Source organism: Anoplopoma fimbria, chromosome 6, assembly GCF_027596085.1.
Source record: "Anoplopoma fimbria isolate UVic2021 breed Golden Eagle Sablefish chromosome 6, Afim_UVic_2022, whole genome shotgun sequence".
NCBI classification, from domain to species: domain Eukaryota; kingdom Metazoa; phylum Chordata; class Actinopteri; order Perciformes; family Anoplopomatidae; genus Anoplopoma; species Anoplopoma fimbria.
In genome coordinates, this window is record NC_072454.1 from 12918023 (window position 1) to 12945033 (window position 27011).

Consider the following 27011-nt stretch of genomic DNA (forward strand, 5'->3'; position numbering starts at 1 on the left):
TTCAACAATATAACTTTTGCTCTTCAGAGTACAATCAATATAAGATACATATGACAAAAATATATATTTTAAATAGAAGAGAAAAACATTAAGGCATTTCAGTGAATGAAGTCTTGACAGCATGATTGATACTATTAGTGTTACATTTTTTGTGTTTACCTCTAAGGCACTATGCATGATCGCTGCTGAAACCACATAAAAGAAGGGCAACTGTCTACACTTGAAGTGGCGACAACATGATGGTTTTCCTTGTGGTTTTAGTGCTGTGTGTCTACAGTGTACAGTGTTTCAGCAGTAAGCCAAAGCAGACACGCGGAGTCACGAAAAGGTAAAGCAGGTAGTGAAAGATTTCTCATTCTGCCAAAAGTGTGGTGGCATTGTATTAACACTTTAATAATCCCCTGTGACACACATGAAACCAGCTACAGGGCAAAGCACTGTAATTATGTTTATCACGCAAGCCAGCCTGGTGCCAGTGTGACTTCTTGACTGGGACCGACATGAGAAAGCCCAGCTGTTCCTCTTGAGAATAGCTGTGGCACCAGTGAGCAGTCGATTGGCCGAGGTGTGTTATGAAAGCCGTCATTTCCTGTGCGTGTTCTCGGGTTTAAAAACAAAATAAAAAAAATCTCTGTTATTGCCTCTGTGACCGAGGTCTGAAAGGACGGCATCACAGAAACGCATAAACAGCTCAACCACATTCACCAAACCTGGGGGCACAGAACAAGCTCTTTCTCACTCTTTCCCTTACTCCCCATCTGTGTTTCACACTTTGACTTGCTTGCATGCATAAACAAAGTCAGGCACATGCACACGCACATACTTACGCACAAACATCCACACACACAGATCTGTGACCTCCGTATGTACAAGAATGAAGCCTGTTGTCATGCAAAGTTTAGTACTCTCTCAACTGACTCTCCCTTTACACTTCTGAACTGTTCTGGACTTCTCTGGAAATTATTACTCATGAGCAAAACTATACAGAAACTTGCACAAACAGCGTGGCGGAGCAGCACTAACCCCTACAAAGTTTATCAACAAAAGCTCAGTCAATTATTTTTGTATCAAAAGCTGCTCATATTGGATATTTGTCATGTACATAATATAGAAAATAAGAATCGTTTTCTCTTTCTTACAACAGAGTGCCTCACTGATGCATACACAGGTTATTGGAAGGAGTTCTGGTCTGAAACAAAGTGATAAATGTAGGTAAAGCTGCATCAGAAATCCATCACTGTTTGGATGTGTGTCCACTAGGCCTCTTTTCCTGAGTGCCGCTGCTCTGTTTCCATTTGGGTTTTTTTGTATGGAAGCAGCAAAAGTGAAAATGCTTACATCCAGCATATTTCTTATCTTTCTTATGTCCACTTCAGGCACTTAAGGTCAAAAATGTTGTGAACTTTAAAGATGAGAAGTATTTTATTGTTAAGTGCTGTTGTTGAAAAACAGTGTGTGATTCCTCAGGACACTAAAACCCTTCATTACAATGCTTCCCAGCACCTTGAGAGGAAAAGATGCCCAGTGGTCACATTACAGCATGGGCTGGGCTGTCGAGAGCATGCCTATTGGAACTGCTGTGCTGCTGTATGAGTTCGGGACAGCCTATGTTATATGTTTTATTGTATGAAAATGTACAGTATGTAATGCTGATACAGGCATCTGCTGTGTTAAACTGCTATGTTTGCTGAACCAGACTTATGCGGGCTGCTGGGGATTGCGGCGTTCAGAAAGCGTAGGGCCCGACTATGATGGTGAGCCGGAGCAGTGAGTTGGAGCGGTAGTTCATGGTCAGATGGTGAGTGACCATCTCCAGGTCCACAACGTACTCCCTGGGGCCCGACAGAGGCTTGGTTAGCACCAGCATTGCACTCACGTTGCTGGAGCGCTGCAAGAAAATATGATCCGTCAATATGTAAGTATGTAAATATAGATTTATCCCATGGTCTTTTTAGAAAGTTTAAAATTGACGGGAGACTAATGGCAAAGTTAGCATTCAAAAAAGCTCAACTAAGTTGGTGAACATTGTAAACATGCTTAACATCAGTTAGCATTTTAATTAGGAGCATGTTAGCATTTAGCTCAAAGCAGTAGCCTGATTCACTAGCATGGCTGAAAATGATTAGTCTTGTTTGCTCGGAGCATAACTGTAACTACTGTGTTACAGCCGACATATGTTGATAAAGGTTGAGTAATAGTTCAAAGCAGAGTCAGGAGGATGATAATAGTGTGAATATGTGAGTAATTTAAAGGATTGATCATGAAACTGCAGATTTTGACAGCATCATGACACTGTACCAGTTACCATTATCACCTGTTACAGCCTATTCCAGCTTAAAAATAACGATTCCCGTTGGCTTACCCGCAGAAAGAATTCTCCTGCCTCATTCCCAGCTTTGATCCTGAAGGTGTTGTGAGTGTTGGCGTACATGTTGGTGGCCTGAATCTGGAAGATGTCCGCTGGCACAGTCCGGTCCGCCTGGATGCTCATGTATTTGTAGACAATTGACGGTGGCAGACCCTGGCACTCTGCCGGAGACCGGCAGATACAGCGACTGCAAACACACAACAATTAAAACAATCTTTGTGAAACTGGCTGCACTGATGATAGTGAAACGAAAGAACTGGGTGATGTTTACTGACTTTTCAGAGGTTTTGGTGTAAGGCGCCTCACAGGGGTTTCTAGGATAGCAGCGGAAGCCTCCGTAATAGTTCCAGCACATTTCATCGTCGTTGCAGTTATGGGTCCCCGTCTCACACTCATTTATGTCTTGTGATTGGCAGGGTGACAGAGAGAGAGAGAGAGAAACAAGTAATGAGTAGTCAAAAATAGCTGGATGGAAACGCTACTATCCCCAACTTCCAAAACACACACAAACTCTACACGCTTCATGAAGCAGAGCTGTGAAAACACAGTGAAAGTTCAGGACGTGTACAAGTTGGGAACAGTGTTTTTAGGGTTGTAGCTGCATTTCCAGCAGCTGTGGAGGTGAAAGAGGGAAGCCTACAGATCTGTAATGGAGGGAAGCCCCTGATGCAACCCCACGAAGGCCCAACTACAGCCCCCTTCCCTCCAGCACCATGAAAATAACCCCATCAAACATGCCCCAAACCACAGGGCTATTTCTGGCACAGCAACCTGAATTCATCACCATCAGGTCCCTCTGACATAAACGGCCAGATTCATGGCTCTCTCTATAAAGCCTGCACCTGACCGAGGGGGAGTGGAAAAAATAACAGCTCTCCCTTTGAGCGGGCGCCAGAGCTTCAAATAAATCCACTTCAAGAAACCAACATCATGCTTATAAATTCACAGAGGTGGCTGAGCAGAGCAACACAAAGTTGCTGTGTTTTTGTTGCCTAACCTCTGCATTCTTTCCATGACAGTACTGGTTTTGAGTGGCTTTCATTCCCACTTGAGAGGTAGAGTAGTGGCTGATAGCAGGAATGATCAAGTTCCTCTTAAGGGCGATCTTCAAAGAGTTGAGGGAGAGGAGGAAAGGCGAGAGAAAAGAGGAACTTTGTTGTGTGCGAAAACAGAGATGAGGGTAAGATCGATAAATTAGCTAAGAATTTATCAATCAATAGATTGATGGAAGGAAAGGGAGAGGAAAAAGGAGGACTGCAGTACCTTGACACATCCTGTTTCCCTGGAGCTGATATCCTTCTGGACACTCACAAGAGTAACTTCCTGGGCTGTTGATACACTGGTACTGACACATGTAGCTGGAGAAGCTGCATTCATCAACGTCTGCGCAGAAAATATGCACACACAAACATAAATTAGATAATCAGCAGAAGGCAAATCATGCAGAAAAATGGGCATGAACATGCCTTTATCTGCAGTTGTATATCAGTGTTTGTACAGTATATACTGTATGTATGTGTGTGTGTGTGTGTGTGTGTGTGTGTGTGTGTGTGTGTGTGTGTGTGTGTGTGTGTGTGTGTGTGTGTGTGTGTGTGTGTGTGTGTGTGTGTGTGATATGTGTGTTCACCTTGGCAGGTGACCGTGTCCTGTGCCAGCTCATAGCCCTGTTCACACTGGCAGAGGAAGGAGCCAATCAGGTTGTAGCAGTGGTGCTGACAGGGATTCTCCACATCACATTCATTCACATCTGGAACAAAAGCAGATGTTTTACATACCTGGAGTTAATACGGATAGTTCTGGTTTAATTAAGTACTAATGGCACTCTACTAATCACCATGTTAACGACTAAGGGTGGCATTTAATAAGATGAGTACAATGTTATTATCTTAATGGATATGGATTATAGCCAACATTATGTCAGTAAGACCCAAGTTGTAATAAACCTGGAATTAAACTTAAAAAAAGAACTAACAAGAACACAAATATATGCATGTTTAAGTATGGCTGGAAGCCAGTCATGTGTTTTAATGGATGACTAAATGTGTTTCTGCTCTCTATCACAACACACAAACATTTTTAATAACTTCCTTTGATTTCCACAGGATGTTGGCTGTGTGGGTTGATGTTGAATGGTCAACCTCATGATAGCTCTGAGCTTCAGGGCATAAAAAAAACAACAGCTTGTGCAACATTTGTTTTGTTAAAGTTATTCCTGATCTTAAAATATCAGCATCCTGAGAAAACTGAGGAATGAGAGAGAAGAAAAGTGAGAGTTTGGTGTGTTAAACCAGAGCTGACATCCCTTTGCAGTGTATCACATTGCACCTCTCTGCACCTACCTGATTATAACTTGAGTTAATAACTGTTTTATTTAAGCAATTTTATAATTTGCACTTGGTCTTTTCTTTCATGAGTTTTAACATGTATACATTTAGCTTTCCTTTGCCCTGGTATGTGGTTTTGTTCTGTTTGTAAGTACACTGAAGTAGTAATTATGATTATTATTATAAACTCTTCAAGTAAACAAGTAACAACAGGTGTCCAGATCTATTGCAAGTCAGCCAGGCAACGCCAAAACAAAAGGTCTGACAAGCGGCCACTGAGTGACGAAGCACTGAAGCAAAATGTTTTCACAATTCAATGTTGCACACATTAACACGAGTACACGTGGCTTTTCAGCGACTTACCAACACAGCTGTGGTTGTTGCTGGCCAACTTGTGACCTGCGTTGCACTCACAGTAGTAAGAGCCCTGTGTGTTCGCACATCTGTGCATGCAGTAGTGGGTCAGGGCGCACTCGTCTCTGTCTGCAGGAAAACCGAAACAGAGCAGTAAGAGACATTGCAGAGAAGCAAATCTTTAAGTAACTTGATAAAACACAATACTGGAACCATTCCAAAAGCTTAATACCAGTTTTTGGTCATGTGATAAAGCGCAGAGTGAGCGTTTTTTGCGTAAACGACTCACCTGAACAGTGGTCTCCGTTCTTCTGGAAGCCTGGAGGACACTGGCAAGTGTAGGAGCCTCTGGTGTTGTAGCACATCTGTTCAGAACCACAAGTGTGTCTACCTGTCGCACATTCATCTATGTCTGCAAATAAACACACAAACACAGACTCTGAGAGGAAACCACACCAGGTTAATGCCTACGTACAGCAGGAACATGTGGCAGACAAAGCAAAGCAACATGTCTGGGCTGTATGTACTCTGTGATCTGTGATGTGTGAACTGCTTTCCAACAGACAGTAAAAATCTGTGATCACTGGAACCATCACATCACACACATGGGCATAAACACACATGTTCACACAGATAGCGGGCGATTAAATAAAGAGAGCTTTTATTCAGCAGCTCCAGGTGAAGGGGAAAACACAGATCCTATCTTCTGCTAACAGGACAGCTCTTTGATGGGGGAGATTGTGTGTGTGTGTGTGTGTGTGTGTGTGTGTGTGTGTGTGTGTGTGTGTGTGTGTGTGTGTGTGTGTGTGTGTGTGTGTGTGTGTGTGTGTGTGTAAAAGAGAGAGAAAGAGCTTAAATGATAAGTCATGTCCTTTATACCTTAACGCGTCGCTCTCTCATCAGACTTCCATCAACCCAAAAGCACACAGAGCCACTTTCTATCCCTCACACCATCATGAAAAACTTATATAACATTAGTAAAAGAGGCTTAAAAACACAAAGCTCCTGCCATAGCGATGCTACTTTCCCAAATTAACGTCAAACCATTTTTCCTGCAGCGATAAATATCTATACTGTAAACAACTCTACACATTTATCCCCAACTTAATAATAAAGTGTTTTTAGCATTGCAAATTCCCTCGCTGCGGGACTAATAAAGGATTATCTTATCAAACTCAAATGTTACCTACTCACATTTTAAAGTGGGAAGTGGGACAATGAGGTGATGATGAGGTGTTAAACTTCCAAAAAGTACTTTTGTAAGTTAGTAAGTTGTTAACAGTAAAGTGAAATTTCCAGCTCTGGCTAAAAAACACAGCTCAAAATGGAAAGATTTTACTTTATATCTTGATCCTGCAAACACGTTTTCAATTTTGGTTTGTTTGGAGCCAGAACCTCTTAAAAAAAAGCCTTGCTCACAAAAACTGCCCTCGCCTCGTTTTTTTTCTTCCATCTTCTACCCCCCCACACACATAAATAGGCCCATACTGTATACTCTCATCCCTGTGGGCCCACCAGCAGTTCTCTTGGGTGGTCTGACACAGCTCATCATATGCAGACAGCCAGTGGGCATCAGTTTAACATCAAGACAGACAGTTATCCTCAATAACACAGACGCACAAAAGAAAAGCAGGGCGGTTCTGCTGCATTGTGATTTGACACATGCGTAGCCTAACAATAGTCAGTAGAACCTGAGTGGAAAACTTAAACTCTGTGCTGTTTTTACAGAAGGACATGATTGCATCACCCTCCGGGTAGATGCATTAAAAGCACCTGAGACAATGATAGCCATGGAGCCGCTATTCATAGAAAACACACTACAATCAAACATTTAAAATGTTTCAATCAAACCATTAAAATACGGGCAGGAAAGCCCAACTTGCTCCTACACAGATATCTTGAACTGATGTTCTTTTCTTACTATCTGTACTCTGTATTCAATTCTGTTCTTGCAACAACCAAACATCCCCGCTGGGGATCAATAAAGATCTTATCTTATATTCCCCTGGACATGTTCCATGTAATGTGGGCACAGCTGGAAATGAGAATGCCATTCCCTGAGTGCCTCAAGTGCCCTATATGGCAGTCCCTCAGCCTCAACCATCCAGTGGGCCTGGAGCCGACGAGAAATTGGCATGATTTGCTGTGGAAGAGCCCGTGAAACAAAAAGTGGGACAGAAGTTAAGCTGTCTGCACTTATTAGAGGGAGGAAAGGGAAAAGGGCTAAAATGTGCTCAACTCTCTGGGAGCACAGTGATAAGATGAACCCAGTACATTAGGGACAAAAGAAGGGCTTATCTAAAAGGTGAACCTGAGAGACAACAGGTGCAACTTGCATTCAGGGAGGAATGCAGGTACAAGGCTTGTTGCTCAGTGACCCGCTTAGTAAAGGACAAGGTTGAAAAGCAATGTTTCTTCTGGATAATCTAACTCATTGATGTGGCCTGAAAAGGCATCTGGGAAAGTGCATCTGCATCCAGCACTGAGTGAGAAACCGACAGCAGTATCACACCATGGGATAACGTCCTAACAGCTCGAAGGCTTCATGACATGGCTGTTAAAAAGCTGTGGCTCGCTAGAGTCTCTCGTGGTAGACATGCAGCATCCAGATTTAACCTGTTGGGCTAAGAGATCTTGTCTGAATGTGGATAATATATATTTCCCCATGTGGCGCGTAATTCCACAAATATGCAACTGAGTCGGCACTTAACAGTTTTTGTTTCTGCATTATTTGTGGAAATTTGAATATGAAGATGCATGTGTCTCTGTGATAATACCAATAATGTCTAACATCATCCATTCAGTTAATAATATGGTATATTCATTTTAATAAACATATGTAAAAACAACTTAACTATGCTGTAGTTTAATCGTGCAGAAAATTGGCGTGAGAAGGCAACAATACAGAAGCCACAGTATTAGCTAGCCTTGACAGGTAGCTACACAAGCTAGCAAATGTAAAACACTAGCTCAGCCTTTAAATGATAACAGGGTGATGTGTATGTCAGAGAAAAAAATGGAAGTGAAATCCTGTATATATCAATGAAAAATTTGAATGAATGTCAACTTATAGTTGAAGTTGGGATCAAATCCCTGTGAATCCCAACCACGCCTACTTACTGGAGGTATTTGGTGAATCATTGAGACTGGAAATGCCCTGCCTTCTGGCAATAGATTTAGACAACACCCGCCTGAGACTCCTAATTCCTCATAAAACAAAGTCTGTGTGTTAATGCTTTCATTGCGCTAAGAAGCAGACAATCAAACTAATCCTAGTGAAATGTTATGATTTTAGTGACAGATAGTGAAATTTGGTGACATCTTCTGTTCTTCAGACATGTCACTGATAAATAAACAAGACTAAGTGTAGCGTGTTAGCGTGCAAACATTTGCTAATAAGCAACTTACAAGTTGATGGGTCATAATGTCATCAGTCACAATAAAAGATTTGGGAATCACCAAATTTATAACAGTTCATCCTGAGATTCAGCCTCTTCAGATCCAACACATGCTCACTCCCAACCCCTCAAATACCGACACAAGTCAGTAGCCCTAAGCTTCAACCTATGATGCTCTACTTACCTCTCTAGAGTCATTTTTTGATGTTGCAGGAACACCGTGTCAGTTTCCACTCATTAATATGCAAAGTTGTTTTTCAAAATAAACTTCCATCTTCATAGGAAGTTAGGTTAAGTCAGCAAAAATAGTTAGTTTGGATTAGGAAAAGAGTGGGGTTGACACTTACTTGACTAACTAACGACTCATGTGACTACACAGTGACAAATGATTCACATGACTAGCGACTCACTTGAGACGCTGACTAACAACACTTACGATTGACATGAAAAAAATGTAACATTTACCTATAGTTTCGCACAGGACACCAACAGCGGCCTCCTGATTGAAAGTCCTGTGTTTGTTTGACCCGTCCACCTCCACTCCTGACTGTCCTATCTCGCTCTTTCTACTGCGTCAGCTGCTCTGACCGTCTAACAATGACGTGGGTGGGTTTACAGCTGGCGTGTCGCATACAGACGCTAAAGGGTGCATCCGTACGTTGGTATCCGACGCCAAGGGGCACTGAACAACCATCAGTATTTGACGAGTTGGGAGTGAGAACGAGTTGTCACGTCAAAATATTTCATGGCATTCGATCAAATAGTTCTTGAGACATTGACCAACACCAGCTTTGAAATTCCTCTTGCCACACCACTAGTGCTGCTGAGCTACAGGGTTTCTTAATAAGTAGGGTTGTCTTTGTACACATTTTAGCTTGTTTTTATTTCCGCAGTGCAGTTATTGCTTGAACCGTGAGCAATCCAGTGGTGTAAGCAATTATTTTCTTCAGCATTCTTGCCAGATCAGATATGCAGCAGAGTTTGACCAATTGCTGTCGGCACATTCAGCTTTGTTCAGACAGAATTCAGGACAAAATCTGAGCCAGAGCTGGTCCACATGTGGCTTCAAGACATGGACTAAGAATCAGTTTCTGAGAGCAGCATTTGCCCTAGCTTTGGGACATTGTTGGCAACAAGAATTACATCAGGTGCACATGAGTCCGAAAACATTCACGCCACAGAGTACCTATGAGAATTGGGAGTACTAGAATCCATCAAACAAGGTGTCGCTGGGGCAGGGCAGACATCTGCAGCTGGATCAAGTTCTAACACTCTCCTACATCAGGTGTGGAAACCAACTGTTGGTTTGAAGTAACTGCACATGGCTAGCTGTAAATTGTTCAAATGTGAACAATGCAGCAATGCTTCCTAAGAAGTTCTGTGTAAGGAAAAGTCAGAGTCATCCTAACCCCCTTTAAGAAAGCTTGGAGAGCTCTAAATGAAAGCACATGTGCTGAACTCAATCCAAAAGTTCATTCACGGGAATAACTTGTGGTTACTGCTACTTTGTCACTAAACCTTTAAGACATTGCCAGTACAAAGTTCTACAGAAGTTTGTGTGTGCGTGCATACAAGTTTGTTTGTGTGTGTGTGTGTGTGTGTGTGTGTGTGTGTGTGTGTGTGTGTGTGTGTGTGTGTGTGTGTGTGTGTGTGTGTGTGTGTGTAGGGGGGTGGGGCGGGAGGGCATCCCACACTGGCTGGCTCATAGGTCCCATAAAGCCCCCACAGCTCACCACATTCAGTACAGTCCATATAGTTTACACAGGAAAACAGATTTTACCATCAAATGTGATGATGTGTTGCGTGTGGGTAAAAGTGACTCTGTTCTCTGAGGTCAGATTTTTTTTCCCCAGAAGTTATTTAACGCAGCTTACAAGTTTCCTCTGAGAGCGAGGCCTGCTGTAACATCACAGGGAAAGATAAGGCTGTCCAGCAGGAGGGTGGAAGATGTGGAAGGAAAGAATGAGGAGAAAGGGTGGAGGTCTTTTTTTTTTTAAACAAAAAAGGGCTTTTTAAGATTTGAAGTTAGATTTATGGCTGTGTGTGCATATGTGATGTCAGAGTTAAAAACTCCTTGCTTTTCAGGGAGATTAATTCTAAATGCCTTGTGGGAGTTGGGGGAGTAACGGGGATGGCGGCAGCTCAAAGAATGTGAGTGTGTGTGTAATGGACTGGTGGGTGTGTGTGCATCAGAGGTCCTGTTTGAGGTGCTCGAACATTAAATGGCCTTTTACAATGTTTAACAGAATGGAGTGATACACTATGAAGAGATGTTTGGTGTGTTACTGCGTGCATATGTGTGAAAAAGAAACAGCATATGTGTCCAAAACGGGGACTTAAAATTAGTTTGGCCAGAATTCAGAACAATGTGTTATTTGCTCCAGATTCAAACTGACATGATAGGGCTTGTTGTAATTATCACTTGAGAGCATTTAGTCTTGTTTTCACTGAACCACTGCAATGGAAAGCAGGAGCTGTTCCAAAGAGCAGTTGGAGCCGTCCTGCTGTTGGACAGCATCTCTGTTTCCCTCTGATTATTGGATAATTCAATCTTTGGGAAAGCAGGGGGCAAGATGTGCAATGTTAATAGCCCATAAAATTTCACAACGTCAAATTTATTAGCATGTCATACACCAGCCCCTGAGCGTTTGGTTCTGCTTAACCTCAAACACCTTAATATCAGCTTTGCTGGCAAACGCTGCACTGCAAGTTGTTGCATTTGTGTATAATTCTCTCTGCAATGCAGTGTGAAATGCAGCTATCTATCACCGGCTCGAACAAGACCTCAGGACAAATGGGAGGGGTAGTGTTTCCCTTTTAAAGCAAGTCCAAACACAAAGCAGATAAGAAATCAAAGAATTCAAGACACTCTAACCTTATATTCGGTGTATTTCCATCTGTATTATGGCATGAAATATTTCCATGCTCTTGCTATTCGCACAACTCCCCAAGATTCCCCTCTCATCTCTCTCATTGTTCAGGAGGAACAGGAGTTTTAGTCATGCTGACACGTACTAATTGATTTGTGAGTTTGTTCCACACTCTTCTAAAGGTCCGGCAGAGTCTTGACATTCTTGAAAATCCGTCCAGTGTGCCAGCTACATTCCTGACTGATAATAATCCTTCCTGTTACTGAGAAAAATATCAAAAAAAAGAACGGAGCAAATCTTCTGCTATTCAATGTGAAGACAATCAATCACTCTGCCCACCTGACATGTCAGTAGTCAAGCTGCGGCTGCCATTTACGGCCTTTAGAGCAAATTTGTGGCATGGAAGGAATGAAACCTGAACATATGGTTGAAATAAAAGTGTGAAAGTATGCGTCGAAAAGGGAAACAGTGTGAGTAACACGAACCCTGCGATCGCATGCGAGTGTCACCCAGCTGAGCGCAGCAGTGATTTATAGCAGCCCCGTGTCCCTTTCCATCATGAGGTAAACGGAAAGAGCAACACATGTGAGCACATCAGAGGAGGAAGCAGCTGGCCGGTGGACAGGCACCGACCTCAGGGAGAATAATAACAACAACATTAAGCACTTACACTGAGGAGGCACGGCAAAAAGCTGCTTCCCCCCTGGCTCCTCTCTGCCATCGTTGATGTGACGGCAGCAGAGAGCCAGCAGCAACACTACGAGCAATAACAGCACCCTGCACGGCAACACTGCACAGGCCTACAGAGGGGCTGCCTGCTGGATTGCTGGATTGTACTCACAGAGTCGGAAAGGTATTCTCTGGCAGGGCTAGGAAGCCGATGACATACAGTCACCATGATATACCCGTTAAAACACAGGAGGGCTGGGAGTCATTCTCTGACATTGATTTCAAGATTCCTTAATGAAGTCTATGTTTAAGGTTGTAATCGCCAAAGGTGTTGCAATCATAGTTGTTTAACTCTAGACTTCTTGGTTTCTAAGATAAAGAGATTAAAACTGTTTATTGCCATGGAGACACATAGATGTCAAAATACATCCAGTAATTAAAAGATCATTGAAGAATTCGAAGCTTCTTTATTAGCAACTCAGGAGTTGCAACATCAACAGGTTTTCTGGCAAACTTTGCAAATGGAAACTGAGTTCTGAAAGCCAGAAATCTCAGTAATGTTGACTCACTAGTACTGACTTTAAAACATGAAAATTACTTAATGTTTCAGGCAGATACGGATATCAAGTAGTTTGAACATCTGGTAATGGTGATGATTTAACAACTGATATTCCTTTTTTTTTATTACATAAACACATGTATTTGGTAATGAACTATTAGGGGACTCCAACATTGCCATCCCTAGAAAGCGTCTACTAATCAAAAGCTCAAACATGCAACACAAGTTGTTACAGCTGAAACTGCAGCGTAACAGGTTCAATGTTGAGTGGACCGTAAAATAATACCGTAGGGCACCGGGACAATCACATGGTGAAGACACACTGACACAGGACAGTGCAAATCATCAGTCTGAGAGCAGGTGGAGAACAAGAGCTTAGCTGGTAATAGGAGGGTTCAACAGGCACAAAGGTGTGCCTCAGGTGTATTTTTGTTTGAGTAACCCTAAACAAAGTGGGTCCGCTTGTGCTTGATCCCACTTCCTCAACAAAAGCGTAGCAGAACGATTTGATTTAACATCCTGTATATCCTGTATCACATTCACCTCAGTGTTCAAGTCTTCCTTCTCTGTGCAACAACCCTCTCAGAAATCTGAGTTGCTTATCTTCGATGGATGTTTGGGAGAAACAAACACTAACATGATAACATCTGAAGGAATTTCCTGAAAAACTGATATCGCTCTGTGCATATCCTCACATCTTTTTACATTGTCTGTGGATGAGCAAAGACTTTGGGGGCTGGAGCTTGTTTCTTCAAGTGCAAACGTCAAGATGAAACGGCAAAAAGTCGAGTTGTGAAGTATAAACTGCAAAGGTCAAATCGTGCCGCAGCGTCACATTGTGCTTTCACTGCTTGTTCTGCTCTCTGCATTCCTGCTCCTCGCAGATCGATCCGATGCTTATCTGTCAAAAGGTGGTGAGTAATTCTTACCATCACAAAAGATGGGAGCAAACGGAAAAAAACAAACCACCACTGACATTCCAGAGATATTCCTCCCAAGTGCATTGCATCTGGGTGGAAAAATGTTATTGCATGCACTCTGCCTTGTTCGGAAAAGTACACAAGTTCTCTGTCACACAGGGATTAACGGCCTTAATAGAACATAGTTGGGAAAGATTTCCAGGCACTGCAGGTGAGGAGCGTCCAGACGTGGCTGAAATCTGTCAGGCATGTAGGTGGTTATGTGGCCTGCATGACCTCAGGAAACCAGACAGGTAAACAGGAGTGGCATGTCCTTACATGTCCCATACTGCAGCGCATTAGTATTTAATTTAGACATGAAATATAAGTAAACTCAGGACTTGTAAAACATGATATGTATCATTCTCTCTGGCCAAAGTTATATCCCTAAAGCCACTGAAGGTACAGTCAAGTTAGTAATGAGTACAAACAATGTTCAACTGTATATGAGGATCATAAAATAGCAGATTTAATGACTGTTTCGACGCGTTTGATGGACAACCTTCATTTCGAGGAGGAAGTGATCTCACCTCTGCTGAAATTAAGAGTTAATATGCATACATAAGACTACAACAAGCCACTTGTAGGCATCTCTGGGCAGTAAACATAGTAAGCATGTGTGTGTGTGTTTGGAGGGTGGGGGGGTTCATGGAAATTTGAGGCATCATTAAGCTGTCACACATACAGTAAAGGTTCAGAGTGTCTCTGTGTGGCCGGGGCCGGAGTCGGGCGCCCAACTTCCCCGATGTGTCACTGCAACAACATGCACTTAGGCTCAGGTTTACACTCACTTCATTGCCCATTTGCAAAATGGGAACGAATATTAAGGCTTTGTTTAAAAGCAAAATGATCTTGTTGAAGTGTATTGTATAATTTTGGGTTTGTTTTTTGCTGGTAATCAGAATAAAGAGTATTGCACTTACGCAAAACGTTTTGTTTTAGAAACTGTTTTCTTGGCAATTTATGTTGTGCTTCGGAAAATTGGCTTAATTTTTTTTCCAGAGCATTTGGATAATCTTCCTACTATTCGCCACACACTCAGCAGTAAGTCACCAAAGCAACTCAGCATTAGCACAACCCATGACGTTGGTACAACCTGGCTTGGTCAGTGCTCTGGCACTTCTGTGGTTATTTAATCGGAGTCAGCCTTTCATCCTCCCCTTTGCCCTACCTGACTCGACACTCTGGGTTTCCTTCACAGAGTGGTGAGTTAGCAGTGAAGCAGCCTGATGTAAGCGCTATTTGATACACTGAGGTTTCCCCCCATTGAAAGTTAATGGGAATTCCTTCGTTAGAAAGAAACATAGCTGTGCAAAACAGCCACTGTGGGACAAAAAAAAAGAAAAAAGACAAGTCTATGTCCAAGAACAATTGGCTCATTGTAACTAGTTAAAGGTAATGACAGAGAAACCAGAGACTGATGTAAACAAAGATTATATCACTCCACCAACAGAAACATACGCCCACGAGACGGCACGAGACGCCTTCCAGTTAAAACTCCAGTCATTTCAAAGCAATAACGCTGACAGTAACAGCCTATCTTTGTTTAGCCCATGCACTGAAACGGCACGCCAGCGAATGAATAAGTATTATGCCCATGCCAGCTCGCTTATGTGGTTACTTGAGCTGATATGCTGCCATGTTTTACACTCTAATAAAACCTAATTGGGTTCAAATTCAGAGAAACACATAAAGCACCTCACACATATCTTTGCCCCAGGTGTAAAATCAAATGTGTTACTTTCACTGAAGCTTTGTGACCACAAGCCTCTCACCACACAGCCACTCACCACACACCTCTGCCTATTGGCAAGAGGAGCTCCTAACCACTGAACACATGAAATTTACGGCGATGCACTTTACCTTACATTACATTTATACAGCTAACACTACATGTGCACACTCACCTTCCCGATTCTGAGTGTGCACATGTAGTGTTAGCTACACTCAGACCAAGACAGATGGAAAGGTAAAAGCTAAAACAGGTTATGAGTGATCAGAGATTCTCTCTCTAAGGAGCAGCTATGAACATCTGGCACAAGGCAGTGAAGGGCACTGGTGTGTGTGTGTGTGTATGTGTGTGTGTGTGTGTGTGTGTGTGTGTGTGTGTGTGTGTGTGTGTGTGTGTGTGTGTGTGTGTGTGTGTGTGTGTGTGTGTGTGTGTGTGTGTGTGTTTGTGTAAGGGAGACAAAGAATGAATCTTCAAACCCTTCACAATTTGTAAAGATCAAAGAGTCTCGCCCCAAACACAAGATCATTCTCGAAAAACTAGTTAGTTTTTTTCTCGAAAAACTAAAGCTGGTCACGGCCCGGGGAACATCTACTGAAGGTGTACAGGCTATATGTGGGCACAGAGCTTGCTACAATATTATAAAAATCTCCTTGATTTGCCCCTGAAGCAGAGGACCTCAACACCCAAGACAAGAACAATTTCTTGTATTTTGAAGAAGAAGCTGAACTCCGACGAAAAACATCATGCCGCGAGCGACCAAAGAGTTTAGAAAACATGACATCACAGTGTGAAAAAGCCGAGAAGCTCGCAGCACATCTGGCAGCTACGCATGGTTTAGCTGTTGATGACTGTCAGACAGATGGATGAACAGTTCACCTTTGGAGCTCTGCTTATTGAGGCTATAAAGTCGTTAGCAAGTAATTATCAAATACCTGCGTGGCCCTGCTAGAGACACATTCAGACACATTCTTCCATGCAGCAGCACTGCATCTGGCCAAGTGCAACAGAAGCATACTACTGATATTCAGGGGATAAAAGCACTTCTCAATGTTGACATTTAAAGGTGTAAGATCTGGACAGAATTTCAGTTTCAAACATTCAAAACATGAGCTAACATTATCAACAGATAGAGGTCCCAGTTAGAAGCCCAGTAAACACAAAGTTGGCTAACGTGAACTCCACACAAAGCTTAGTAGATAGAAGTGTTATTTTGACGGGTTCTCAGACTTTCAGCAGTTTGGTTGAATTGTGCTTATAATTGTCCTGCTGTTAGTTGGCTTTTTATGTTATAACTGAAGACTGTATTTTTAGAATGAATGGACCCAGAAGCAGAGGTGAAATGCTGCCCCCTATTTCTTTGTAGCATGTAGCCAGAAAGATCTTACACAATGCACCTTTAATTATGCTATCATACTGCGGTACAAAGCAGTCAGTACAAGGGGCTTTTAATGTGCACCCACATGTTAAGGGTGCAATCTGTCTCATGCTGGCCAAAAATGTAATCTTTTATATTCTGGAAGATGAAATAACTGACACAACATTTTTTATGATGAAAGTGTGGCAGACTTCTAGTCCATATTTTGTGGTTACACCTCCTCTCCTGCTGAAAGACTCATTTTTCTCTCCTGGGGAGCTTGTCAACACCACCGGCTAAGATAAGAGGATCCGTCTCCATGTGTTGGTGTAAAGTCGTAAAAAATGAAAGGCTATTTTTTTCAAGTTACTTTGATGGTACTTTGTGTCATCTTGTAGCTGGACTGCACTTACCTTTGCAGAGGTTCTGCTCATCTGCAGTGTATCCGGCTGAACAGAGGATGCTCCGGCTGGATTGAGAGCCCCCCTGGTTGCCTTTAGACCATGTAAGCGTAGCCTGGCTTTGTGAAGAAGCAGGGAGAGCAGGGACAGGAGGGACAGCAGGGACAGCAGGGATAGGTTCCGGCAGCGGCACCTGCTCGCCCTCCTTACTGATATAAATGACGGCGCTCTTGGGGAGGCAGAGGTATCCACCATAGTGGTTGATACACTGCATCCCTCCTTTGCATGCATCGTCTAACAAGGCACACTCGTCGATGTCTGACAGGGAAAACAATAAGTCAGACAGAATGAAAGACGTTAGATATGCCATTTCCTATGGTGGAATAATCCAATTGGTTAAAACAACAACTGATATTAAGCCTAGTTGAAAATATTTGAAAAATGAAATACACAATTCAACTCTTTGAGCATGAAAAGCTGCACATATGAGTAATAACCAGTGATTAACATTTCTCACCTTTGCAATGCTCTCTGACTCTGTCATACTCATACCCTTCTGTGCACTGTGAAGGACAGATAATGACAGATGATAATAACAGATAATGATTACCACAAATAATACATATTTTAGTGTCCTTTCATGCAACATTATATGATAAAACAATAATGCATGAACCCTGAGGTCTCCATCAGCTAATAGTACAAAGCATCTGCAACATGCCAGGTTGTGTTAAACCTACACAGAAAACATTGACTGTTAAAAAAAAGAAAAGATCTCTCGCTTACTGTGTAGAAGACCGGCTCCTCAGTCTCCTGAGAGAGGACGTGTGTGAAAAACGCACAAAGACACACGCAGATCCCCAGCATGTCGACCACACGTCGGAGCAGCACTGTAACGAGATGCAGAGGAACCAAATGGATAGAGCGTGCAAGATCATTTTTCGCCTGACAAGCCTACAAGTTTTAATACCAGCTATTACATCATTGATGGCATTGCTTAACGAGTCCCAACATCTCCCGTTGCTGGCGTGATGTTTATGTTGGCACTGCTCCAGCCAAATCTGCGACTTCAACTAAGTGAAGTGTTTTTCTGCTGTTTTTTCTCCAAAAGGATTAGTGCGTAATACGCGTAAAGATCGTGCGTAAACATGCCCTCCTGTGTCAGTCAGTGTCAGGAAAATGAACGACTCAATCAGCCATGCAGAGCTCATGTTGATTCAAAGTCCGATAAAATATGATTATGCCTTGTTCACCGCAGCCTTGTATTAAGATACACTTGTTATTGTCCAATTCCCTGAGAACAGGCGAGCTACATCAGAAACAAGTGCCACTGCAGAATTGTCCCCCCTCATTTGTTTCAACATTCACACTCGTTGAACAGCTCTCATTGTCATCTGATCAGAGCGCTGTGCTGTGTACAGTACGTGGAGACGTACCTGCAATTACCTGCGGATCTGCAACTCTCCTGGCGCGCTGAAGAAAACGTCCCCGGTTTTATGTTTTCGGTCGCAGCCCGAGCGTGCAAACGGTGCAGAGGATGTCAGATCGTTGTCGGAGTGCAAGCAGCACTTGTGATGAACATGCTTCTCGTATATTATGAAATGCTGGGGGCGGTGTACCGGGCAGGTTGAGCTCCGGGTTTCTCTCTCACCGGGGAGCAGTAAACGATCAGCAGGCTACAGTGGCTCCCTCTGTAGACTGATGAGTGATAATATATGCTAATCATCATAAGGCATCGCTATCAATGGAAAACTCAGCTCAATACTTATTACACCTTGCTCATTATATTGCTGCACAGAACAATATCCCCATAATAAGACACCAAAGTAAACTGAGTTAAGGTTACCACTGTATGTCTGCTTTGGCTCCCATGCATTAAACATTGAACCTATAGTTTAGTGCTGTAATAAAACACATTATAGATTATTCAACTAAGCTTTAATACAATAGGTCTGTGTTCATTGTACCAATGTTGTTCTTAACAACACCGTAGGGAGTGATAGTCCTTGTTTTTGTATGATTTCAATCGTTTTCTAAGGGAATCTGGGGCCATACCACTTTTAGTTTTTATAAGCCTACACAATTTTTTGTATGTTATTTTAAGAATGAGCCTACATGACTTTTGGGGGTTGTAACATGCATACCTTGTCATGTTGTGGGGGCTATGTAGAGTATGTGTGTGCAGCAGGTGTTAAAATCAAATCTAGTGCTGAAGCCCTCTGTCAGCAACCACTACATTAGCCTCTAATACATTTCATGGTGTTTACAAGATGCCTGCGCTTCAGGAACATCTGCTGGAATTGGCATGGCTTCCTGGATTTCTCATGGGTGAAGAGACAGCAAGTTATTGTGTGTTTGTGTGTGCGTAGGCATGTGTGTGTGTGTGTGTGCCAACTGCTTGCTGATATGAGTCTATAGAAATGGACTTGGCACCACCTCCTTTAATGCTGACCTTCTGACCTTTCCTTACAGGGTGTGGATGACATGAGGATGGCGATAGATTCTGCGTGGTGCGATACCATGCAGGTGCAGAGTGCAGAGAAACTCAAGTCTTTTCCTGTTAGAAATCAGATTATTTTCTACCAAGACAGTCCAGTATATAATCGTTAAAGTGAGTATTTAACTTGTTATTAAAGAGCGTTTGCCGGGTTAAAAACATTAAAACAGGAAATTTAAGAGCGGAGTTTTAGTCCTGCACTGTCGATGTTCAGGTCTGCTCACATGATGAGAGTGCTTTGAATATGGTACAAGAATCAACTACAGAATATGCGAATATATAACTTGTACAAACATGGATGACCCCAAAAAATAACTGCGCAAAGGCTTGACTCTTCACTAAAAGTTTATTTTACTTGGCAAGCTATTAAACAGATGCACAAAAAAAAGAGAGTGAAATTGAAATAAAGCACTTGATTAATCAAAGTAGTTTATAGAGATTAATAGAAGATGTTATCCAAGACTGATGAAAGAGAGGATGAGAGCACTTTCCCCTAGGTCCTATTCCTCACTGGAAACCCATGAGACATTTTTCAGAGCATAAAAGGAGCCTGTACTCTGACGTTTCTTTCGATGCTGAAGGCAATGCATCAGGTACTGTTGACAATTGAGCATCAGCCAATCAGTTCCTGATGCAGTATCATCCCCATCAGAAAGTTCTTTCTTCACTCCAACATCAGTGCGGGGGGCAACAAAAGGTGAATAGTTCACAACACGTTTTGATCCTCTGCAATATCTCTTAATGGTGAGATGAGTGATGTAAAAATACTAACCAGCAATTATTATTCTTTTCATTCTAAGATAATTCAATAGCTACTGTACAGAACACATCATTTTAAGTCAAAATGGCAGCAGAAGCATCTGGAAAGGAATTCATACTAATTCAAAGTGGGCATGCATTATGAAAGAGCTGCAAGAGATGAGGCTGCACTTCAAAAGACTGTCGAAAAGATTTTTTTTTTAAAGTGGGGAAGGGGGATGCGAGAGGAGGAAGAGCAGAGAGAGAGGGTGCCTGTGAAACGTGCTTGTGTAATTGCAGTGACATCTTCATTGAGAGCCCTCCATCTCTGTCCTGTGAGCTCCAAAGGGCGTCGCTGACGCCGGTCGATGGGGAGAGCAGCCGAGGCGCTGTGTTTAGCATAATCCCAGAGGCCATTGTGAGAGCAGCTAGTGAACGACTCACAGTTGCCAGCTGAGATTTCACCAAAACACAGCAGAACGCAAGGAGAAGGGGATGACACAGGAAAAGCAGAGGTGGAGGAGGGGTAAATGTGGGTAAAGGACAGAGACAGAAAGGTTTGCTAGTAGCATTGAAGAAAACAAATGCAGATGTGTCAAACATTACATTATATGAAAACTGACGAGTAATATCTAATATGGTAGGTATAGTTCTGTGTTGTTGGGGGGCGGCAGGATGGTTGTAGGATCAGGGTGGTGGTTTTGTGTGGTGAGCATACAGCTTGCACAGCATCAAAGAGGCAAAGAATAAAGTTTTTCTTCTAGGTGGACTGCACCTGTTGGCCCTCATTCAGGACTGTAATTCTATAATACCCCTTTTTCTTCTTTTAAACAACCACTAACTGTTTTGACTTGTTACAGTGAGGCATGAACAGATTAAGCAAAAGTGTCACATGGCAACATCTCTTCTATTGTGCAATGAGCATTACCTTAAGCTAGAGCCTGAAATCCTCTTTGATCACCGTTTTACATGGGCAGACAGTTTTTGAGCCAACCTTTGGTAAACAATTTGGATCTCCTCCTTACGTGCTGCAGAAAACACTAAGATGAAAAATACTTTTCAATATATGGTTTGTGATAGAGACAACAGAGATAAAATAAAGACCCAGTTTAAGGGTTTTAAGTTTTCAAGGCATATTAGACGAACTGCAGAATCTCTCCAGGTGATTGTGAGAATTTAAAGCACCATCACAGTTGCCTGCAGAGATTACCCAGTCAGTCCTTAGATTCTTCACTCGACACACACACACACACACACACACACACACACACACACACACACACACACACACACACACACACACACACACACACACACACACACACACACACACACACACACACACACACACACACACACACACACACACACACACACACACACACACACACACACACACACACACACCTATAAGAGCAAATTGGCAGCAGACGGTTAACACCGATCAGAATAAAGGCTGAGCTTTGACCCTACCCCCCCCTACCGTTCCAAAAAGGTCCTGTGTTACCATGGTGACAAGGCCAAGGCACGTGCCTCCCTTTGTTGAGCTGCATCCTCCAGGGTCAGCCGCACACACAGTAAGAGGTCAGATGGCACCCAGGCCTCTCACTCAGGTCACCACTCACCAGCCTTCAGCCTTTGACCCCAACAAGCACTGAAACAAATTGAGAGATGGGGGAGAGAGAGGGGAGGCAGGATGGCAAAAATTAAAACATATTTACTCAATAAATCTGCGAGATTACATGACAGTTCAGGATATTCAGATACTTATATGCATTTGTTTTGTTTCAGGAGTTTTGAGTGCAGATTAGCAGTGTAGTCCTGTGTGGACAATGTACAGTATGGTGGAGAATCATTCATCATGTTACAGTATGTCTCCCTCTTGTGGTGAAATATAATGCTTTGAAACTGATTTTATGTGGACTTGATTCAAAGTGTGGCAGAAAAATGCTGAATATGGGGCATCCCAGAGGCACAAGGGTTACTATTAATATATAACATCATGTTTTGATGCTGGTCATTACCTTTGTTTCATGTCACCCCCTTTTAACTCTATGCTGCTGTAAGCCTGCAAATTTCCCCGCTGCGGGACTAATAAAGGATTATCTTATCTTATCTTATCTTCTTTCCAAGTGTTTCTTGTCTACATCTACACTTTAAACTTTCTAATGAAGGGAAAATGTCCAAAAATGCATTATATATCATATTTATGCTGAGATTTGTTGCACTGGTATATCAAAATACGATACATGGATAATACTGTTTGGCCTTTTATCCTTAAAGTTTTTTACAGTCAAGTAATGCTGACTTTTAACAAAAATGTTACATGTGATATGTGGACATATTCATCATGGTCAGCATACAGCTTGCTGAAAAAGGCCTCGACTCAACCTCACTGTGGGTAATTAACAAAAAACTATTAGCTATTGCAATTTAACTGACCAAATCAGACGCATGTCCACACATTTTGTAAAGTCTTCGGCCGGAGGTGCAATCTTTTCCACTGTGCCTCGATGCATGTCGGGATATTCAGGTCATCGAGTTGCAAAGTGTTGCTCCGGCATTGACAAAAGAAAAATCTTAAGTTTATTAAACGGAACAGGCTGACAGTCCACACTTTGTTAGGCAGTAAATGAACAGAGTGGTTTTGACAGGCCTAACCTCTTAAGCTTCGGGTCCCACTGAGCTCGGCACAGCTAGAGCTAAATGCCATCTGTCCCAACATCATGAGGCCCCCCTTCTCCTCCCCAACCTGTCCCCCGACACTTTACCAAAAAAAAGAAATCGTGCAACTCTGCTATTAAGGAAGAATATAACATTATTCTACTCATGTGATAACAACTTCAGCAGAGGCTCGCCTTTCAAGCAAACATTTCAAAGCTGCCCAGGTTGAAAACTTTCGCAAACAATAGCTGGGCTTGTAATCCACACAATTTGAATTTTCAAAAGGAAACATGCAAATCAGCTTCCTTTAAAGACTTCAGTTAAAGTTGCTGCAAATTCATTTTTTATGCAATACGTTTAATGACCAATTAATTAAATAAACAGTAATAAATAGTTGTATTATGCCTACACCAGTCTTGGGTGTCAAGAGTCCTGCTGTTACATTTGAAAATAAAGAGCTGAACAGCCAGAGCACTGAGAGGGGAGGGAGCAAAGACTGAGAGGAATGAAATGGTCAATCTAAGCTGATACTGGTGACCCCTGAATAGAGCCTTTGCTTTACTGACTACAAATAAGTATTTTACAAAATAAGATTTATTTTTTTTAAGTTTTGCAAATAATGTATGGCTTTATGTAATGAGAAAGCACGGGAAGGTCAAGATCCTGCTGCACATTACTGGTCTGACACTGACAACCTATTCAAACCACACCTCATTGTTTTCTTCAGTTAGTCTCTCACTGTGACTCATCAATGGCTATTTCAAAATTCAGTTTTGAACACATTTGTTTTATGCTTTACTGGCTTCCACATATAGCTCTGAACAATAAAATAATGATATCACCGTATGAACTTTAGTCTCCGTCCTTTCACAGCTTTGTCTGCTCCGTTAGCTGTCATCTAATGTTAAGAGCAAAAACGACCTTTGTGCCCGGTAGCTTTAGCACTTCATTAAGGCCCGGGACCTTCGCTGTACAAGCAATTGTCTTCCTCTAACAAAAAGACTGACGCATTGTATCAGTTGGAGGTAAATTTATCAAAGGAGGCCGATACAATAGACGGAGCAGCCCAAATTATGAAACAGGTCTGTGAGGGGCCTCCTGGTGAGCCATATTGTACCATTTGTTGATGGTCCAGTTTGGACTGAATGACATGTGGCGAGATTCAGATAGAAAACAGTGTGTGAGAGTGAATACAGAGAAATGCAACGTTCCATGTACAATGTATGAGTCTGTAAATCTGAGTACATAATCAGCATGGTGGGCAAAGGTTGTGCGATGTTGGTGTTGGGTTCGCGCATACGAAGCCATGCTGAGAAACACAGGCAAACCCATAGACCTCTCAGAGGTGCACACTGGCTAAAAACAATTGGGATCTCCATGAGCTGATGTGACATGTGTATTTGTTCCAGTCTTTCCGTTAGAGGAGAGATGAAAGAAAAGAACTGCACTTAGAAAGAGAGGGAAAGAGGGATAGAAGGATGAGGAGGGGGCACGATAGACGTCTTTGGTAAAAGACAGCAAACTGCAGCAGTTCAAGCCATTTATGCCACGTCAACTATAAGGACAATGAGAGGCACATGAAAACAGATGCATCATGTGAAACTAAAGTGAATATGGTATCAGTTTCAGTAATTTCTATTGCATTTAATGTAACTGTTTTTTGTTTGTAGTCATGTGCGATTTTTAAACCAGGATTACTTATCTTAATAGCTGCAACAAGTGGACGATTGTTTGATTAGTTGACCGACAGAAAATTCATCAAATTTTATAGCATAAGTACCAAACATTCTCTGGGTCTTGCTGCTTTTCTATTTTATACCAGTGTAAAGAGATTATCTTTGGTTTTTTAACAGTTTTCTGGACCATACAAGATATTTGGAGATTTGGAGTCCAGTGATTTTACAGTGATCAATTTAGAAAATATTCAGCAACATATACTAGTTACTTCATATAAAACACTTTTCTATATCGATGTACTATAGAGACCTGTTTGGATTTACCATTCGTTCTGTGCGGGACTGGCTGCCATTTAGCCCCCTGCATTGCAGTCTCAGATGAAATGGGCCGGTAGAAAATCAGACTACTGACTGTCCTGACCATATTTACATCCCATCTCTGTTATTGGACACATAATTCCTTCACACATCTATTGAATCTTATATCACCCCACACACACACACACACATTCACGCGGCTGACTACAATTATAATTTCATATGCCCCAGTGTATCAGCCACCCGAGCAATTTTCTGCCATTTAAATGTGAATTTATGTCTCATGTAAATGAGTGGGGAGTCGATTTAGGCCCAGTGGAGGACTGGCCTGTTCCAAGGGAACATTATGTTATAGGCCTTTGGTCATTTCAAGGTCCCCGTTCATTACCTTGATTTAACAGACGGCACCATCATTAAATGAGGCCTTGCTATCTCATCAAGTTCTCCCCTTACCCAAATACAGTAAAATCATATATAAAGCCGCATCGCATTTTTACAAGGCTTAATACGGAACAATAGATTGGTAACTCAAAGCATCTCCCTATAAGAATAGTACCTTTATTTTCTTAAACATGGGCCACATTTACAAAATAGTTCCCAAAATTAAACTTAAATCTATTCAGATCCCATAGTAGGATTATTTATGACTTAAAAATACAAGGGACAAAAAATAATACATTTCAGCGATCTTTATAATCAACTTTTTATAATGTTGGCTCATGTTTAAGAATGGACCATAAACACTTTTAATAATGAGGTACCTTAAACTGAACCATTGTGCGGATTAACGTATGTACTGTATACTTATGAAGGTGTTCACAATGTTAGCACATGGCTCACCATGGGCAACAGGGATGTGTCCCTTCAAACTTGCAGACCAGACATAAGCAGAAGGAACTTTATTCATATCTAATCTTAAACTTGCTTATCAATGTCCTTTTTTTAATGAATGCTAAATATTGGTTTGTGGTTAAGTCATTACTTTCTTACTGTTATATTGTGTAGTTTCCAGTTTCATAAACAAGGCTGTAAGATTATTTTATGTGTCTTTAAATGGCATATTTTCAATTGTGAGGATAAAACCCTTGACCAAACATTCTAATTAGTGCATGTTTCACAGGGTCAGTTATTGGCTGTTTTATTGGCCGCATCAAAACATGGCAAGCAGTAATATGTGACCTTTACAAAGAGCATTTCTTGACAACCCAGGCACCGCATCCCTTCAGCAAGACCCCAAACACATATGTGGGTGTCTTAATAGACGCTTTACAATACAGCTAAACATTTCATTCCTTTGAAAAACTTTTCTCTATTTTTTTTTTTTTTTTTTTTTTTTTTTTTAATTTAAAGATTGCTTCAACCCTTAATAGATACAGAATAAATTAAACCTTAATGAACAGTTTCAGAAAGGCAGACACATAGTAAGTTGTCTACTATAGTAGTTCAGCAGATAAATATGAAGTGAACCTTTCAGCTGATCAAACTTTGTCTGAAAGACAAGACCTTGACCGCATGATCAATCACCTGCTCTTATCACAACAATAACCAGTCCACCTGCTGATTATCACACGCGCTCTCCAAAACCGTAGCCCTCAGCATACTCACCTCATGTCTTATCCAAAGCCCAAGGTCTAAACGTTCATCTATCAAAACCAGCTGCCTTTTGCCCATACCATAGAGCTATAGTTAATATGATGGTGTCCGTGCTTTGTTTGATGAAGTCTGTTTTTCAATTTTCTACATAATTCAAAACAGCAATTGAGGGAGTTTTGTGAGATCATATAAATAACCTAATTAGATATATAAAATGGTACAAGGGAAAATACGTAGGAAGAATGTGCCTATTGACAATATTGGTGAATCATAAGGACAAAAGAAAAGGTAGTTCATATTGAGGTGAGGTGCACGCAGAGTTCTTTAACAACTGACATCAGGTGCATGCAGGGAAACAAGATGTCAAGCAGGCATGGAGAAGCCTTGTTGTGAGACTAATAAAAGGCCTACAGTAGCTGCAGCAAGGAACGCGCCTTCAATAACATATGTTTTACTCATACCGTTATTCTAAGACACTGTAGAAGCCATGAACATTACAGACTTCCCCCTATGCGCATTGTACTGCGACTAGAGAAT

General features: G+C 41.9%; 1 protein-coding gene across 2 annotated transcripts; it reads right to left on the reverse strand.

Moving 5' to 3' along the window:
• On the reverse strand, positions 1–18531 carry efemp1 (EGF containing fibulin extracellular matrix protein 1). Of its 2 annotated transcripts, none has more exons than XM_054600251.1 (11): positions 18435–18531; positions 17775–17878; positions 17506–17551; positions 17001–17306; positions 5336–5458; positions 5056–5175; positions 3996–4115; positions 3632–3751; positions 2644–2770; positions 2363–2555; positions 1–1888 (listed from the first exon to the last, which is right to left on the reverse strand). In XM_054600251.1, the coding sequence occupies exons 2-11, from the start codon at positions 17853–17855 to the stop codon at positions 1727–1729; spliced, it is 1398 nt and encodes a 465-aa protein (XP_054456226.1). In that variant the 5' UTR covers positions 17856–17878; positions 18435–18531; the 3' UTR covers positions 1–1726. The 2 variants fall into 2 exon arrangements, with proteins under 2 accessions (XP_054456226.1, XP_054456227.1); XM_054600252.1 differs by having other exon boundaries at positions 18425–18531.
• Between the last annotated feature and the right edge of the window lie 8480 nt (positions 18532–27011).